This window comes from Perca flavescens, chromosome 14, assembly GCF_004354835.1.
Source record: "Perca flavescens isolate YP-PL-M2 chromosome 14, PFLA_1.0, whole genome shotgun sequence".
NCBI lineage: Eukaryota > Metazoa > Chordata > Actinopteri > Perciformes > Percidae > Perca > Perca flavescens.
Genome location: NC_041344.1, coordinates 3,007,650 through 3,024,502, shown reverse-complemented (window position 1 = coordinate 3,024,502; position 16,853 = coordinate 3,007,650). Strand labels below are relative to the sequence as shown.

The following is a 16,853-nucleotide window of genomic DNA, read 5'->3' as shown; positions in this document are numbered from 1 at the left end:
TTTTTTTCTTTTATCTCACTTGAACAGGGCTTCATCAGAGACAAACTGAACACATGGAAAGAGAAGCTGATGGAGAGGACTGTGGAGGACCAGAACCAGCCAGGAACTCACATCCACTTTTACAACCAGAGACTGATGATAGTGTTGATAGCGATTTCTGGAAGGAGAGCAGAAAACGTCCGACATGTTTGAACTCTCTGGAAGATGAGGAAGTTCCTGTCAGTGCTGACAAAGAAAAAGATTCAAGATGTAAGAAAACATTCAGCTGCTCTGAGTGTGGGAAAAGATTTGGCCGCAAGACACGCCTAAATAGACACATGAAATGTCACACGGGAGAAAAACCTTTCAGCTGCTCAGTTTGTAAAAAATCTTTTTCAGAGAATGGAAGTTTACAGAAACACATGCGAGTCCACACAGGAGAGAAACCATTCAGCTGCTCAGTTTGTAAGAGACATTTTGCATGGAAAGGACATTTTCAGAGTCACATGAGAGTCCACACCGGAGAGAAACCTTACAGCTGCTCATTCTGTGATAAAGCTTTCCGTGAAAGTGGAAATCTTAAGAGACACATGGCCCTCCACACAGGAGAGAAAAAATACGCCTGCAGTTTTTGTGACGAAAAATTCACCTGGCCTCAACAGCTCAAAACCCATCAGTGTATTAATCGACATCTGCAACCAGAGACTGGAGACCAGACTGGAGACTCTTCTGATCCTGAGACTGATGACAGTGCTGATTGGAAGGAGACCAGAGAACCTCAGTCAGCTTTAAACTCTCTGAAACATGATTCAAGATGTAAGAAACCATTCAGCTGCTCTGAGTGTGGGAAAAGATTTGGCACCAACGCACATCTGAAGAGACACATGATAACTCACACAGGAGAGAAAGCTTTTAGCTGCTCTGATTGTGGGAGAAGATTTGGCCGTAAGGCACATCTGCAAGAACACATGATGACTCACACAGGGGAGAAACCATTCAGCTGCTCAGTTTGTGGGAAATCTTTTGTATGGAGAGGACGTTTGTTGAAACACATGAGCATCCACACAGGCGAGATCCCTTTTGGCTGCTCATTTTGTGATAAAAGATGTTGGCACAAGTCGGATCTGAAGAGACACATGATGACTCACACGGGAGAAAAACCTTTCAGCTGCTCAGAGTGTGGAAAAAGATTCATACAGAGGGCACAGCTGACACAACACGTTACGGTTCACACAGGGGAGAAAAATTACAGCTGCAGTGTTTGCGATAAAACATTTGCCTGGGCTTCACAGATCAAAAGACACAAATGTGTCGGCCGTCAGTCGTCACAGCTTCGTCAAACTGAGGAGAACAGAGAGGCAGAGCCTACGGCCAGCAGAGACCCTGAGAGCTGCATCTCATAACACTTACCTGATAGATCCTCGACTCCTCGGTCCTCTGCTGAACCGCAAGTTGTTCCGTCCCTCCTCGGTGAGGGCCGTCTCAAAGCTCTTATTTCTGCACAGAGGACCAAGGAGGGATCGTCGAGGAGGGATCGTCGAGGAGCTATACGCAAGGATCCAGAGAGCAGCCTTCCTGGAAGCCGTGCAGCTGAAGGAGTTGCTAACTCCGCCCAAACAGCTGACGTGTTCATGTGACGCTTCAGAGGAAAGGAGGTCTCATCTCCCTTTGCCTCTCTCCTCCCGAGATTTCCCCGCGTCTCTTCCATGCCTTCTTGGTGGGAGGGACTAAGACGCGAGGATGGGAGACAAGTGGAGGACTCGAGGAGAGGCAATTTAAGGGACATGAGAAGCACCTTATATCCTTGACGTTCCACTTCCGAGATTGCTCCGGTGCTGCAGGAAATTCCGCCGGATGCACGTACTTTCCGCCGGATGTCTGTCCCCTTCCTCTTCCTTTGTGTTGGCGTTCTAACCTCCGGTGGGTTTCTGAGGACTATGGTTAACTGCTCCTCAGATCTCTGCAGGGTAAATCCACACAGCTAGCTAGACTATCTGTCCAATCGGAGTTTTCTGTTGCGTGACTAAAACTACAAAGCAAGTTCAACATCCTCAGGATATCTTTGCATTGTCACGCTTCACTGACCTTTTTTTTCATAAATTTGTTTCAACATGATTTATATTGTATTATGTGTTTAATAAGTGTGTATTCTTCAAATAATCCTGGAGTTATTTAACATAAATCAACATCTAACTGTGAACTGATGTGTCTGAAGCTTTTTTCTCATGTCAGCAGACACGCTAAATATCTTCCAGCGGCATTAAATAACATGGGGAATCCCTGTGGGGAAATAATGTTGAGTTGCTCTGAGACTGGAGACCCTTCTGAACCTGAGACTGATGACAGTGCTGATTGGAAGGAGACCAGAGAACCTCAGTCAGCTTTAAACTATGGAAATAAATCCATGTGTGAAGAAAGACAGGCAGCAGTGCGGTTGAATTCAGTGAGTCACTTCAGTGTTCAATTACCTTTAGTGTAAGAGCCATTTTCATTTATTTTGGGTGTAGGACACAAACTGTCCACTGTTGTCACTAGCGTGCTTTTGAGTCATGTCTATTTAGGCCCTGTTTACACGTACGTGGTTATTTTGAAAAACAGAGACAGTTCCCTTCGTTTGGGCCCTTCGTTTACACGCAAACGGAGAATTCACCTCTGAAACCGAGTCTTTCTAAAAACTCTGGCCAGAGTGGAGATTTTGGAAAACCTCGTTTGCACGTTTGCACGTAAACTGAGACAAACGGAGGTTTAGGCAGCCAAGAGAGAGAAAGAGGAAGTGATTCGTTGCTGTTGTTGCTATTTTTGGGATTCTGATTGGCTAACGTGGGCTTGAGCTTCTCGTTACACCGCCACCTGCAGGTTTGGCGTGCTCTTGACTGCATTGACGGCATATATACACGGGTACAAACACTTTTCTGAAAACTGATAGCTGTGCACGATGTTATTTTTTGAAAATGGAGAGGTTGAAATGTCAGTTTATGGAAATAGCCGGCCACGTGTAAACGTAGCATCGGGTAGGAACCTTTCAGCAGGTACCGTGGGGTGCTGTTAATCGGAGATCGCTACACACCGCAACGCACATGTGTAAATGTTTGTTGATGGAGCTTAATGGACACATGTCATTCAAAGAACATTGTGATCAATAAATGTCAAATGTCAAAACTCAACAATGACTATTGGAGTCTCTGATTTCAACAGTAAGCCATGAGCGGTGTAAGGTAGAAGAGAGAGCGTCAGCTAGTTAACTACCCATGTAGCAGCCCCTCAGTGGCTTTTAAGTTTTAAGGCTTAGCCATTATACTTAGTAACTTAATTTCTCTGGTTATTGTATCAATTCATGTGCTGGTATTTTTTGTCAAATGTTTTACTTCAAACAGAAAGCTACATGACATAGGCAGAGATGTTCCAACAACGTTTCTTTCCTCCGCGATTCCGATACCTGAACTTAAGTATTGACCGATCAGATACCAGGGGTCCGTTCCAGGAAGGAGGTTTAACAAACTCTGAGTCTAACCCTAAACTCTGAGTTGATTTACCTTGAGTTTTCGGTTCCAGAACAGCTGATTTGAGTTGGTTCAATCAACTCAGAGTATGTTCACTCCGGGTTACGCGCGTGCACAAAAGGCAGTATGAATGGAGCCATGATTCTACGATTCACCATGGCAACAACCACAAACAAACGGGTCGGCGGAAATACTCATGCACACAAACAGCGAGTTTGAACCATTGACATATATATATAACATTTGAACATGTATTTCGTTAAAAAAAAGCAAGACAGCGGCTGCTGCTGCAAAAGAGAGAATTGGTGTGGGAGAAAATTGCTGCTCGAGTCAATGCGTACGCATTCACAGTGTATTAATTTTATATTTAATGACAGTTAACTTATAATATTACTGGTGAAAACTGGAATTGTATTACACCTATAATTTCATTTAGGTGCAATCCTGCGGGCGAAAAAGTAAACTATACTAATCCCATTCTGAGGCTACAGCACCATGATCATTAATAGAACTATAATGTAGCTATAATCATTTATTTCTTTTTAATGGCTCTACTGTCCAGGGAACACTACAAAAACGTTTCAGAGCGAGTCACACTTTTCTGATGGCTCTGCATATAGTGGCTTTACTATTAGCCTACAGTATGATCCGCTACACTGTTGTAAAGAAAACTGCCGTTTGCAAAAAACGTAATGCGACACAAAGAATCTGCTGGGATGTTAAAGCCTGTCCATGATGGTTGATGTTAGTGATACGAGGACGGATAAGGTATCTACATATCTAATGGACTGTGATTAAAAAATACCTCTCAAATCGGTTATGTGGAAATGAAAAAACATCTATAGTCGGGACTCAATATCGACGTAAACTCTCTGTGAATTAATACAGCTTTTTCATCAATGGGATCGTCGACAAAAGGACATGACATGTTTGAGAAAAAAACTTATTATCTGCCTAATATAAAACAATACATGTTTTATTCATGCAGATAAAACTGCATTAAAATGCGCCTGATACAGACTGAATGAATGAATGAGGAAATGAGTTTCCCCTCCCTCTCAGAGGGGGGAGAATGAGAGAAACTCAAGTTTTTTCCCCCCGTTTCTCTTGAGAGAAACTCTAGGTTTCTCGAAGAAAACCTGCTCCCGACCAGGTTAGGTTCACAGACTAAAAAATATATCGATATATTTTTAAATGAGATATGGAATTAGACCATATTGCATATATCGATATAGTTCAAATTTGATCCTTGCTCCAAGCAAGCAAGCAAGCTGCTGATCCTTTTGGATTGTCCTCTTTTATTTTATAGGCTTTTTATTTAAGATATTTTTTTATTTAAATGTGCACCATATGGAGCTTTGATTTCAATAAAGGTACTCCTGTTGTTATACAGTATTTATATGTTATACAGTTTACATTTTATTGTTATTTGAACAGCTGAGCATTTAATCATGAACCAGGTGAAGAAACCTGTTCATTATTTATTCATTATTTTTTGTAACTGTTCACTGAAATAGCTGGTTGCTATGAAACTACTTGTGACATGTCATATTTGGCTTTGACTTTGACTGAACATTTGCTCTCACTTGACATGGAAAAATATCGGGATATATATCGTATATCGATATTCAGCCAAAATATATCGGGATATGACTTTTGGTCCATATCGCCCAGCCCTAATCTCAGGGTTAACCAACTCAGTTTTCACTAAACCTGCTTTCTGGAACGGGCCTCAGTGCGCTGAAAGAATAAATAAATAAATGTATATATTGTTATTGTTGTACAGCTGTATGCTACTAACCCTGTCAGCATAATTCACGTATTGGATTTTCCCAATCCAACGTGCTGAGATATCCGATATCCCTGAGCCATGTCTGCACTTTAACGTTGTCTGCTGAAATGACTCCACGGGTGATTCTTGCCGGCTAGTCTGCTAGCTGGCTGCAAACCGCGGAATGGATTTCCTGAACGGCGGCGCGGCTCAATGAGACACCGAGTTATGAGACACGCCCCGCTCAGGAAATCCATTCTGCAGTTTGCAGCCAGCTAGCCAGATAGCATTGAGCAGCATGTCCACTGTGTGGAAATACTTGACACTGGAAACGCCGCAGAGCTAGACTGCTAAATACAATGTTTGCAAAGCTGTAATTATGTGTATATATATATATGTATATATATATATAGTATTATATATATATATATATATATATATATATATATATATATATATATATATATATATATATATATATATATATATATATATATATATATATATATATATATATATATATATATATATATATATATATATATATATATATATATATATATATATATATATATATATATATATATATATATATATATATATATATATATATATATATATATATATATATATATATATATATATATATATATATATATATATATATATATATATATATATATATATGTATATATATATATATATATATATATATATGTATATATATATATATATATATATATATATATATATATATATATGTATATGTATATATGTATATATATATATATATATATATATATATATATATATATATATATATATATATATATATATATATATATATATATATATATATATATATATATATATATATATATATATATATATATATATATATATATATATATATATATATATATATGTATATATATATATATATATATATATATATATATATATATATGTATATATATATATATATATATATATATATATATATATATATATATATATATATATATATATATATATATATATATATATATATATATATATATATATATATATATATATATATATATATATATATATATATATATATATATATATATATATATATATATATATATATATATATATATATATATATATATATATATTATGGCATGCCGTTTAGGAAATTATTATATATATATGTAAAGTTTGAATATATTGAATGAACCTTGAATATATATTGAATGAAAGTCTGAATATATTGAATGAACCTTGAATATATATTGAATGAAAGTCTGAATATATTGAATGAACCTTAAATATATATTGAATGAAAGTCTGAATATATTGAATAGACCTAGAATATATATTGAATGAAAGTCTGAATATATTGAATGAATGTTGAATATATATTGAATGAAAGTCTGAATATATTGAATGAATGTTGAATATATATTGAATGAAAGTCTGAATATATTGAATGAACCTTGAATATATTGAATGAAAGTCTGAATATATTGAATGAACCTTGAATATATATTGAATGAACCTTGAATATATATTGAAGGAAAGTCTGAATATATTGAATTAACCTAGAATATATATTGAATGAAAGTCTGAATATATTGAATGAATGTTGAATATATATTGAATGAAAGTCTGAATATATTGAATGAACCTTGAATATATTGAATGAAAGTCTGAATATATTGAATGAACGTTGAATATATATTGAAAGTCTGAATATATTGAATGAACCTTGAATATATATTGAAAGTCTGAATATATTGAATGAACCTTGAATATATATTGATTGAAAGTCTGGATATATTGAATGAACCTTGAAATGTAATCTGACGTCATTGTCTGGCGCCATCTTGTGTTTTCGTTGTGATAAATCCTAACCGAAGTGTGACACTATGAGCGAATCAGCAAGAAATCTAGTGTCAGCAATTTTGAGCAATGAAGAGATTATTAACACACTGGCGAATGCATGTACGGGCCAAAACACTGGTAACGGTAATCGTATCCAGTACCGTTCTCCCGATGAAGAAGTTTATTCACTTTTTCATCGTGGAAGACCGAATGTAGGGAACCTCGCTGGCCAGGCAGGTCCCCATCATCAGGCTAACGTCAACACGCCTTCAACGTCAACCTTCAACCAGGTGGCCCCCACTACAGCACCGACTTATAATTTTCGCCCCTCAACGCGATCGGGCAGAGGACACAGAAGGTAACAATGTAATTTAATACATTTGAATAGTTTGTTTAACCAGAAATATCCATGCTATTGCTCTTTTCAAAGCCACCAGACTCCATTGACAAAAACGTAATTTTAACGTTAACGCAGCCAGGTTATTGTAGCTATGGCTTTGGTGGTTTAACTAGTGCGAATCCAAACTAATATTTTAATAAACCCCAACGTCACACAATAACACAAACTAACGGAGCAGACAGCGGTAGAATAGCCACTAGCTAGCTAGCGTTAGTGCTTCGAGAGGTACAATTACTGTTACTGTCAAAGCAGTCTAGCTAGCTGGTGGCAGATGAGATTGATATAACGGTCGTTGGTCCTACTGGACCGGGCCAATTCAAAAGTAGGCTCATTATTAGTCATTTGAACAGCAAACTTTGTAAAGATAGGGCCCAGAGATTTCTAACGTTATCTTTTACATTTGAAATCCCATTTTGCTAGCTAAACTTTTTTAAAGGAAATTAGCTAGCTAAAGCACTTCATTCAGCGTGTTTTTTTTTTTTTTTTTAACTTAAGCCTATAGATCTCAACAGTGTAGTGGAGCTACGTGGTTGTGAAACGAAAGTTTCTGTTCCTGTAGAAGCTAGAAGTCTGTATGAAATCAACCTTGTTTTAGAAAAACATGTTTTATTCGCGATCATATGGAGAAAAACTACACTACCCACAATCCTAAGCGTAGCAGCAACGTCTCTGATTGCTCGCTGTTACCATGGAAACGTTTACCGTACCCCGAAACCGCGAATGTCTAGAGCGAGCTTTTAACATTGACGTCTATGATAGTTTCTGTACACGGTCTTGTAACTTTGCCCTTTTTAAATGTTGAGCTCTATTAGCCTGATATTAGTAACGTTTTAATTGTCCTATGCAGTAACACCATCCGAATTTAACTAGTAGTAAAGTTAAGTAATTGGATTCAAGATGTTTGTGAGGCTTTTATTTAAAATAACTTTCAAACTAATTGCATTAAATCTGTTATTAGTTAGGCCTATTGTTGTATTGCAGTACAATATGAGGGTACCCAATTTAAGATCATACCATGTAAGATACAAGTGCTAAAATTAATGTAATCAACCACAAAAACATAACTACAGTTTAAAATAAATTCACTATTAAGACAGTTGCCTGTTTGTAAACAGAAAATATGAGTGAATATACTCTGTAGGCTACTATTCAATGCAAATTTTATTTGAATAGCAGCTTTCATTACAACTGGCTAAACCCTAAAGTCCTTTACATTAAAATGTGCATGTCCATTAAAACAAAGCATGAATAGAAATAGATAAAACATAATAAGACAACAAAAACATGCAAGTGCAATCATACAAATGTGTACACACACACACGCACGCACAGTAACTGATGTCCCCTCACCAGACCTGGATCTATTTCTGGGTACAGATAGAAAATGTTCAGTAAAAATAAAAAATAAATTCTAAAACTGCTAGAAGGCCTCTGCCTGATGACCTGAGAAGCCTGATGGGGTTGTGATCAGTGAGCAAGTCAGATGTACTGAGGAGCTAAACCTAAACCTAGCTAATCCTATTGTAAATAAATGTATAATGCAGTATATATTTTTACAGTGTTCAATGTAATTGAGTATAGTTGATTTTTTTGTTCTTTAAGGTTTCAGGCACAATTGAGCTGTCCTGTGGCTCAGTCTTTTACCAAAGAAGTAATTCTCCTGCCAGACCATAAATCAACAAATGTACCAAGGCGTGCCAGCAAAGCTTGGCTTTTTGAAAAGGGACATATTAAATCTGCCCTGGAATTTCGCTGTGACTGGGATTCCGGAAGAGTGTTGCAGGCAATAACGGTGGCCTTCCAGCCAATTCTGGAGGGCTGCAGGTAAGCTTTTGATCTGTTTTGTCACATTTGTTATGCATTTTCTTACATTTTTGCAATAATATCATACTGTATTATGAAAGGATATTTTTGGGTGTGTTGTAAATTTAAATATTTTTTTTTTTTACATTCCCATCACATTGTGATTGTAAATATGTAGTTACTTTAAAGTTATGTGACTTGCAAAACTTGACAATGTAAATTTCTGTGTTGTTATTTCTGTTAAATTATGTACTGAAACTAAAACCTTTCCGTGTAGTGTTTTACTTTTTAACAAGTTTCATATACAGTGTGCTTTTTATTCCCTTAGGTTGCAAATCTTGATGCCTTGTCACAACAAACTAGTCGAGCCATCCCTAACCTCCAATCAAAAGTTGAGTGGAGGCCTTTGAAAAAAAAACTCTTCCATCAAAAAGTCCATTTCGTCAGGCCTGACAAGGTCATTTTGAGTGAGGAAAACCAATCTGTAAGTAGGCTAGTGCATGAAGATTTAAAAATGATGACTAGCAATGGCAATACTGTATATCAGACTGGATGTCTTAAACACTATTAATTGCTCTATGCCCTCATATAATACATTTGCCATGTTGTTTTATTGATAGTGCACTGTATTTGATACATAACGTTTGTTGTCTGCTTCAATTGACAGCCATCTTCTGAGGAAGACAGCCATGCAGAGAGCCTTGATTTTGCTCAAATGTCAGACAGTGACAAATGTGGTAAATTAATTTACAGTATTTACAGTACATGCATCTACAAACAAGTTTATATCATATTGGTCACAACTTCGTTGTGCAGGATAATAGGGATATAAACTAAATGTATATTAGAAAGCATTTTTGGGTTTTCTTAATGATAAAGAAGGCTTACAGGCAGGTATGCCTGTATGCCACAATGCAAAAAACAACATTGTAACTTAAAAAAAGAAATTTAGAATGTCCAGGTTAAGTAGCTGCAGGATGGATTAAAAAGTGGAAACAGGTGGACAGGGAAGGTCAGGGCTCATGATGGAATTAAAAACAGGTGTGTAGTAGGGTGTGGCAGTCTTTTTATGGGAAAAGGAGGAAACAAAGGAAAGTCAAAAGGCATCTGGTGAACAACAAGAGAATGCCAGTGGTTTGAGGTGAGAATCTGGCTGGATGTAGGAAGAGACAGGCAGATTTTGACTGGTTGTTTTTGTGTTTTCACAATTTAGTTATTGTAAGTAATATTTTGTTCCACCACTTTCATGCATTGTACAAGATGGGTTCTGATCCTCTCATATCAGTTTTATGTTACTCAAAAGTTAAATGTTAATAAACTATTTTTCCATGTTCTTGCAGTCATTGGTAGTGTAGGTGACATTTCCAAAGAAGTTGTCTCAGCTATCTCCACTGTTGAGGCCCAGTCCCTCTTCAGAAATAACCCTTCCATCTCCAGTGGTGATCAAGTTATCTGGTGTGTTGCTACCGAAGATATTTGTACCGATGCACCTTCCGTCTCAGCTGACACCGCCACCATGTCCACTAGTCCTCCTGTCATCGCTATTGATGATACCCTCATCCTGTCCAGTGGAACCTCTGCAGTCTCCAGTGGCAACACCTCTGGTGTGTCCCATGGTCCCCAACCATCTGGCAACATTTCATCCAGCACATCCTACAGGTTAATATTTTGACATTTCTGTCTCTTCGTACATCTTTTCTATGGTCTGGGCTTTAGTGGCCTTTATTAACAGTATAATTTGTGTGTAAAATACATTTACTTTATACTGAATCATGGTGTCCCCTATTTTTATAACTTTAATAACGCACTGTCCATTTGAGAACATTAAAGTTATTAGACCAGTAAGGATGTTCTTAGTATATTGCTAATGCAACTGGCTGTGTTAAAATCATATATTTGTACCTTTAATATCAATTATGAAATATTGCTATTTTGTATTGTAGTACATACCTGGACCTATTTGAGGAAGAATACCTCTCTGATGACCATGATCTCCAGGAAGCCATTTCAAGGTCTTTAGATTCCAGTTCAAGTGAGAGGTCAGTAGAACATATATAAAATGTAATTATTTAAACTTTAATTCAGGATAGCAATATCTATTATGTCTAGACTAGTAGTGAGACCAATTAGCAAGTTGCAACCTAAATGAGTCAGAAATATCAGTATTTATCATTGCACAATATTGACATTTTCATCTTTATTTGATATTCAATCATTTTTGTGGTCACTTGTCAAGATTGAAGATTACCCATGCTATAATATGCATTATGTTTTATTGTACCGTATGGGCCCTATCTTGCGCAAAGACCGATGCAAGTGTCTTTGCTAGTTTAAGACCGACGGCGTTGTCAATTTCTTGTCCAGCGCCTACGTCATTTAAAAAGCAAATTCACCTGCGCCCATCTGTGTCCCCATGGGCATGCGGGTCTTACAGGGAGGTGTGTTCAGGTGCATTCTGGGCGTATTGCTATCTTGACGCAGCAAGAAGTGATCGCACCATTGACCAACAAAAACCTGGTCTAAAGTCAATAATGCAGCATATCGTTATTTCGACAGCGCATTAGTAAAATTATATGTATATGTAGATTAAGAATGAAAAGCAAATCCACCATTATAATAGCAATGGCTTTTAAAGGGATTGGGAGACAACATGATATTGCATGTTACGCCCAAAACACACCTATCATTAATTAACCCTTATATTGTGTTATGGTCAAATTTGACCTGTTTTCAATTTCAGATGTGTAAAAAAATACCATTTACTTTTTTTTATTTTTTTATTATTGGAACAAGGCTTCATGATATTATTGGAACAAGGCTTCATTTTTTGTGTTTCTAACACAAAAAATGTTTTGAGAATTTTAGGAAATTGTAAATGTCTCAAAAAAAAAAAATCAACATATGTGGTGTTACGGGTCCCAAGTTAGTATCATCTTTAGGGGGGTGACATGAACGATATACAAATCAAAAATGTTCATCAACACCCAAGGCAGAGCACCACCTGAGACATCAGAATGACTTCGGGGTTGCTGTGTCACATGTCCAAGATATCAAGACAGCATTTGAGCTGCTCATACTGCCATCTGTTGAGAAGATCCAACGACATGGAAAGGTGTTTGTTAGATGGAGATCGACAACACCTGATTTAACTCAGCCTAAAATACTTATAAAACAATTATCATCCAATATTGTTTTTTTTTACCTCATAGTTAACTTATGTATTCATTTAAATGTAAACACTCTTTAAAATTTTATTTTTTGGCCTTTGATCTTAAAGTATACAACTTGTTTTTAACTTAAAAAATGTTTAAATTCACTCATTTCCAATAATTAAGACAATGGGTAATTATGTTGTCTGACTATAATAGACTAATATTAGAACACACCTCCAAAATTATTTGCATTTAGGGTTTTCAACTTAATATTATAAACAATAGTGACATCTGTGGTGTTACGGGTCAAAAATGACCCGTATAGATTTAGGTTAGGAAAAAGGTAAGTCTTTTAACAAGATTACACATCTAATGAAGAGGAGGGTCCAAGTGACCCAGATGCTCAAAAAGAGTTCTTTAAATAAAAAATAACTGACATTTAATGGTCGTCAATCCCTTATCACACCCAACACAGACCACCAACTGAGAACAGCAATCCAACATGGAAGGGTGTTGCTGGATGTGCATCGACAAAACACACCTGGGTGCTTCCATGGGGCTGTTGCTTCTTACTGGGGTGTAAAGATTCTCGAATGAGGCTAAATGTATGGCAAGTGTTCCACCCATTTGTCCCAATATACCTTACTCTTGATACAGAGTATGACAGATAAAAATCCAAAGTAACATGGTAGCATGCAATATACTCTGGCATGACTCAGCATCCTATAAGCTGTAGCGTCATTTGAGGATCTGTACACCAAGTTGAAAAAACCCAACATGCAAATCATTTTGGAGGTGTGTTCTAATATTAGTCTATTATAGTCAGATAAAATAAGTACCCATTGTCTTCATTATTGGAAATATAACGAGTGAATTTAAACTTTTTTAAGTTAAAACGAGTTGTATACTTTAAGATCCAAGGTCCATGGGGCGAAAAATAACATTTTAAAGTGTTTAAATTTAATGAATACATAATAAGTTAACTATGAGGTGAAAAAAAAACAATATTGGATGATGATCATTGTTTTGAGTATTTTAAGCTGAGGTAAATCATGGGTCAAATTTGACCTGCTAAAACAAAAAATGTGTGCAGCTTTCTAACACATTACAAGGGTTAAGACACAAAAGTACAACCCTTTTGAACCATGTGCCCGACGCATGGACCCTTTTTCTCTGCCGTCAAACTAGCAAAAGTGGATTTGGACACGCCCTAAATGCACCTGCGCCAGGCGCTTCACGCCGCGCTTTATATCATTAAAATAAGGCCCCTATGTGTTGATTTTGTGGTTTGTCAATTTCCTATTGGTGGGAGGGTGGTTGCCAGTGTTGGAAATGGTTCTGTTACTCTTTGGTATTTATTTGTTAAGTTATTCTGAATGAGTAAGAAAAAAAGTAAAACGGTACTGTATGTAAATAGGTTTCAGTAAACTAAATATTAGTTACAATGATGTGGATATTACATGCTAGTTCAGTGGGAGAGGTATAATGACAATAACTACATTGTATTGTTTTATTGTTTCAGTGATTTAAAGGTGACGTTGGAGAGAATAATGGAGCGGATTGCTTCTCGAGTAAATAATGACAGCACTGTACGCTTCAATATTGTAAGAAGAAATGTGTGGGATGGAGCATCCAGAGCCATGGGCAGATCCAATTTTTCACCCGAGAAGAAGGTAGGCGTTAAGTTCACTGATGACTATGGGATATCTGAGGGTGCTGTGGACAATGGAGGTCCTACTCGTGAGTTTTTCCGACTCTGTCTACACGAAATCAAGGACAAGATTGGCATCTTCGAGGGTCCACCTAATGCTAAAGTCCTTACATGCAACTCCAAAGGTACTTTTTGCTTTAAAAGGCCACTATTGATTTTTTTTTTTGGATCAATAAATACATTATACCTGAAATTAATTATTAGAAAATGTAAGAAATGTTCATGTTTTATACAGTATCTATATTACTTTATTGAGAAATTAAATTTAGAAGAAAATTAATCTGAGTTCTCTAATCTCACACAGATGGGTGGGGCGATAGGGACAAATATAATTTTGTTGTGAACAGTTGACATGTTTTTATTTTCATATGATTACAGCAATGAAAGACAATGGATACTTTAATGCTGGTCAGATCATGGCAATGTCAATCGCCCATGGGGGCAGAGTCCATGTTTCCTTTCTGAACTCTTGTAATGAGTGTCTTATAAAGGGTCCAGACAATGTGAAGATCAAAACTGAACATATTACTGATGAAGAAACAAGGTCACAGGTGCAGTCGGTGAGCATATATTTCATGGATTCTATCATATTTACAAACTATTCATTTAGCGTGCACTCATTAACATGCAATTTAAACAGTATCTTCATATCCTAATAATATTTTATATTTTTAGATCTTACAGGCTGAGACTGAATCACAATTGCAAGAGGCAATTGCACAGGCAGCCAGCTTAATCAGTCTTGCTGGTCACAATGTTCGCATAACACTGGAAAACAAACAAGAGACTGCTTTGGACTTGGCACACTGGTATGTCCTCCAGCGGACCCGTGCACCTTTTGAAAGGTATTTTAATGTGTGAGCGACAAGTAGTTAAACTTTTCAGGTGCACATCAGGCTAGGGTCTGTAGCTCCACGTACCTACGTACATACCCACGGCGTGGATTTAATGCAGAACAATACATTTGCAGGCCTCAATGCCTGATTATGGTTTTGTGTTAAATCTACATTGAATCCGCCCTCCAAATTACGATACACCATGGATGTATTAAGCATGCCCCTTCTAACCATGTCCACAAAAAGATGACCAGTGACCAGTCAGTCTGTTTAGGCAGTAACGCTTTGTATCGCGTATGGTCACATGACTATCAGAAGTGTACAGGGTTTCACAGCATGCACTTTTAAGAAGAGGTTGTAAGCATATTTTGTAACTTAATCACTAGTTATTTTATTACACACATCTTAAATGCCATTGTTTATAAGGGCATACAAAATGTATTATTTTAATAACAATTTGTATTATTTTTTATTTCATTTGTCAAATACTAAGTTATTTAAAAATAATACAAAATGTAAGTAGCCTATTTTATGCATTTTTCTTGATAATGAAAGTCATGATACCATTATACTGCAATCATTAGCACAGTATAGTAAATTGCAATCCCAATTTGATTTTTTTCTTCAAATCATGCAGCCCTACCACAGTATATGAAAAAAATGAAATGGTGGATGCAGAGTTCAATTTTATAGTGTATTAGTGCAACTGAGCATTATAATTTATTTTTCCTCGAATTCATTAGGGACTTAAATTAAAGATTTAAAATGTAAAAAACTGGTTTTGCACCATAGGTGCTAAATCACATGAACTACCCTTTAACATTTGTTTCCTTTTACTAGGTTCAGAGATGGTTTAACATCTCTAGGTGTCCTAGATGCTCTCCAGAGATACCCTCTACAAACAAAATGCCTTTTTGTGAAGGCTGAAAAGGGTTTAACAGCGACTGATGTGGAGAATCTCTTCGAGATCATTTACTCCGAAAGAGGGAGTAATGCATTTCGAGAAGAGTGCGAATCCTGGCTTTCTGGCAAGACTATCTTCAGGATGCTGAAAGTAAGTTCTGCATTTTGGAATGATGGAATGTTTACTATTATTTGTCTTCTGCAGTGGCTTAAATAGTCATGAGCTGGAATGAACCTCTGTCTCCCTTGTTAAGGTAAGGTGAATCAATGGTTGGGGGGGATGTGTGATGATCACACTCCCTGGCCTCTCATCCTTATACCACTGGTTAGTAGCGGTGTCACGATTCTCCAAATCATCGATTTGATTACATTTTCGATTCTAAGGTCACGGTTCGATTCTCGATTTTTACATTAATATTTTTTAAAGCACAGGTTGCTATGCCATTTTAGACTACACTTTTATGCAATATAATATCTGACCTTTGTTCACAATGTACCACACTAAATTGTCAAATATAAAACATTTATTAACAACATAATGTAACGATAACTTATATCTTCAGTCAATTGGAAACTTGACAATTTGTCAATAAAGTAAAAAAAAAAAACAATTTTCCAATTGAGGGCAGACCCACAGCGGTATTTGGCGTTTTAAGCCCCCAATGTGTCTTTTCAGGCAGCATTGCCTGGAAGGCAATGGTTATTGAGTTTCTCAATCTGTGTTCTTCTATTGACTTGTTTTCTTGTGTCCCTGTGAAATGTCATCTTGTGTTGCCAAAAGTACTGTCCCAATACACAAGTTTGCATTTCACCAAGAACAGTTAAGATTCCAGGAAAGGTTCTTGATCGCCCATTTTACCAAGGATGCATTGGTTGGTAACTTGTATGAACTTGGCAGCACCTGCATCCAAACATTCATTTCGGCA

At 36.6% G+C, this 16,853-nt stretch overlaps 2 protein-coding genes and 1 long non-coding RNA gene across 3 annotated transcripts; all 3 read left to right on the top strand.

Moving 5' to 3' along the window:
- Positions 1-53: 53 nt before the first annotated feature.
- Positions 54-1,842, top strand: LOC114568498 (gastrula zinc finger protein XlCGF57.1-like). Its single transcript, XM_028598112.1, has one exon. It carries the CDS (start codon positions 54-56, stop codon positions 1,380-1,382), a length of 1,329 nt encoding a protein of 442 aa, XP_028453913.1. The 3' UTR covers positions 1,383-1,842.
- A 5,315-nt stretch (positions 1,843-7,157) lies between these two features.
- LOC114568497 (uncharacterized) lies at positions 7,158-10,997 on the top strand. The gene is made up of 4 exons (XM_028598111.1): positions 7,158-7,480; positions 9,125-9,346; positions 9,654-9,721; positions 10,666-10,997. Exons 1-4 carry the CDS (start codon positions 7,167-7,169, stop codon positions 10,995-10,997), a joined length of 936 nt encoding a protein of 311 aa, XP_028453912.1. The 5' UTR covers positions 7,158-7,166.
- A 3,678-nt stretch (positions 10,998-14,675) lies between these two features.
- Positions 14,676-16,001, top strand: LOC114567690 (uncharacterized). The gene is made up of 3 exons (XR_003694225.1): positions 14,676-14,748; positions 14,864-15,033; positions 15,865-16,001. It is a non-coding gene; the product is annotated as an uncharacterized LOC114567690 (long non-coding RNA).
- The last annotated feature ends 852 nt before the right edge of the window (positions 16,002-16,853 follow it).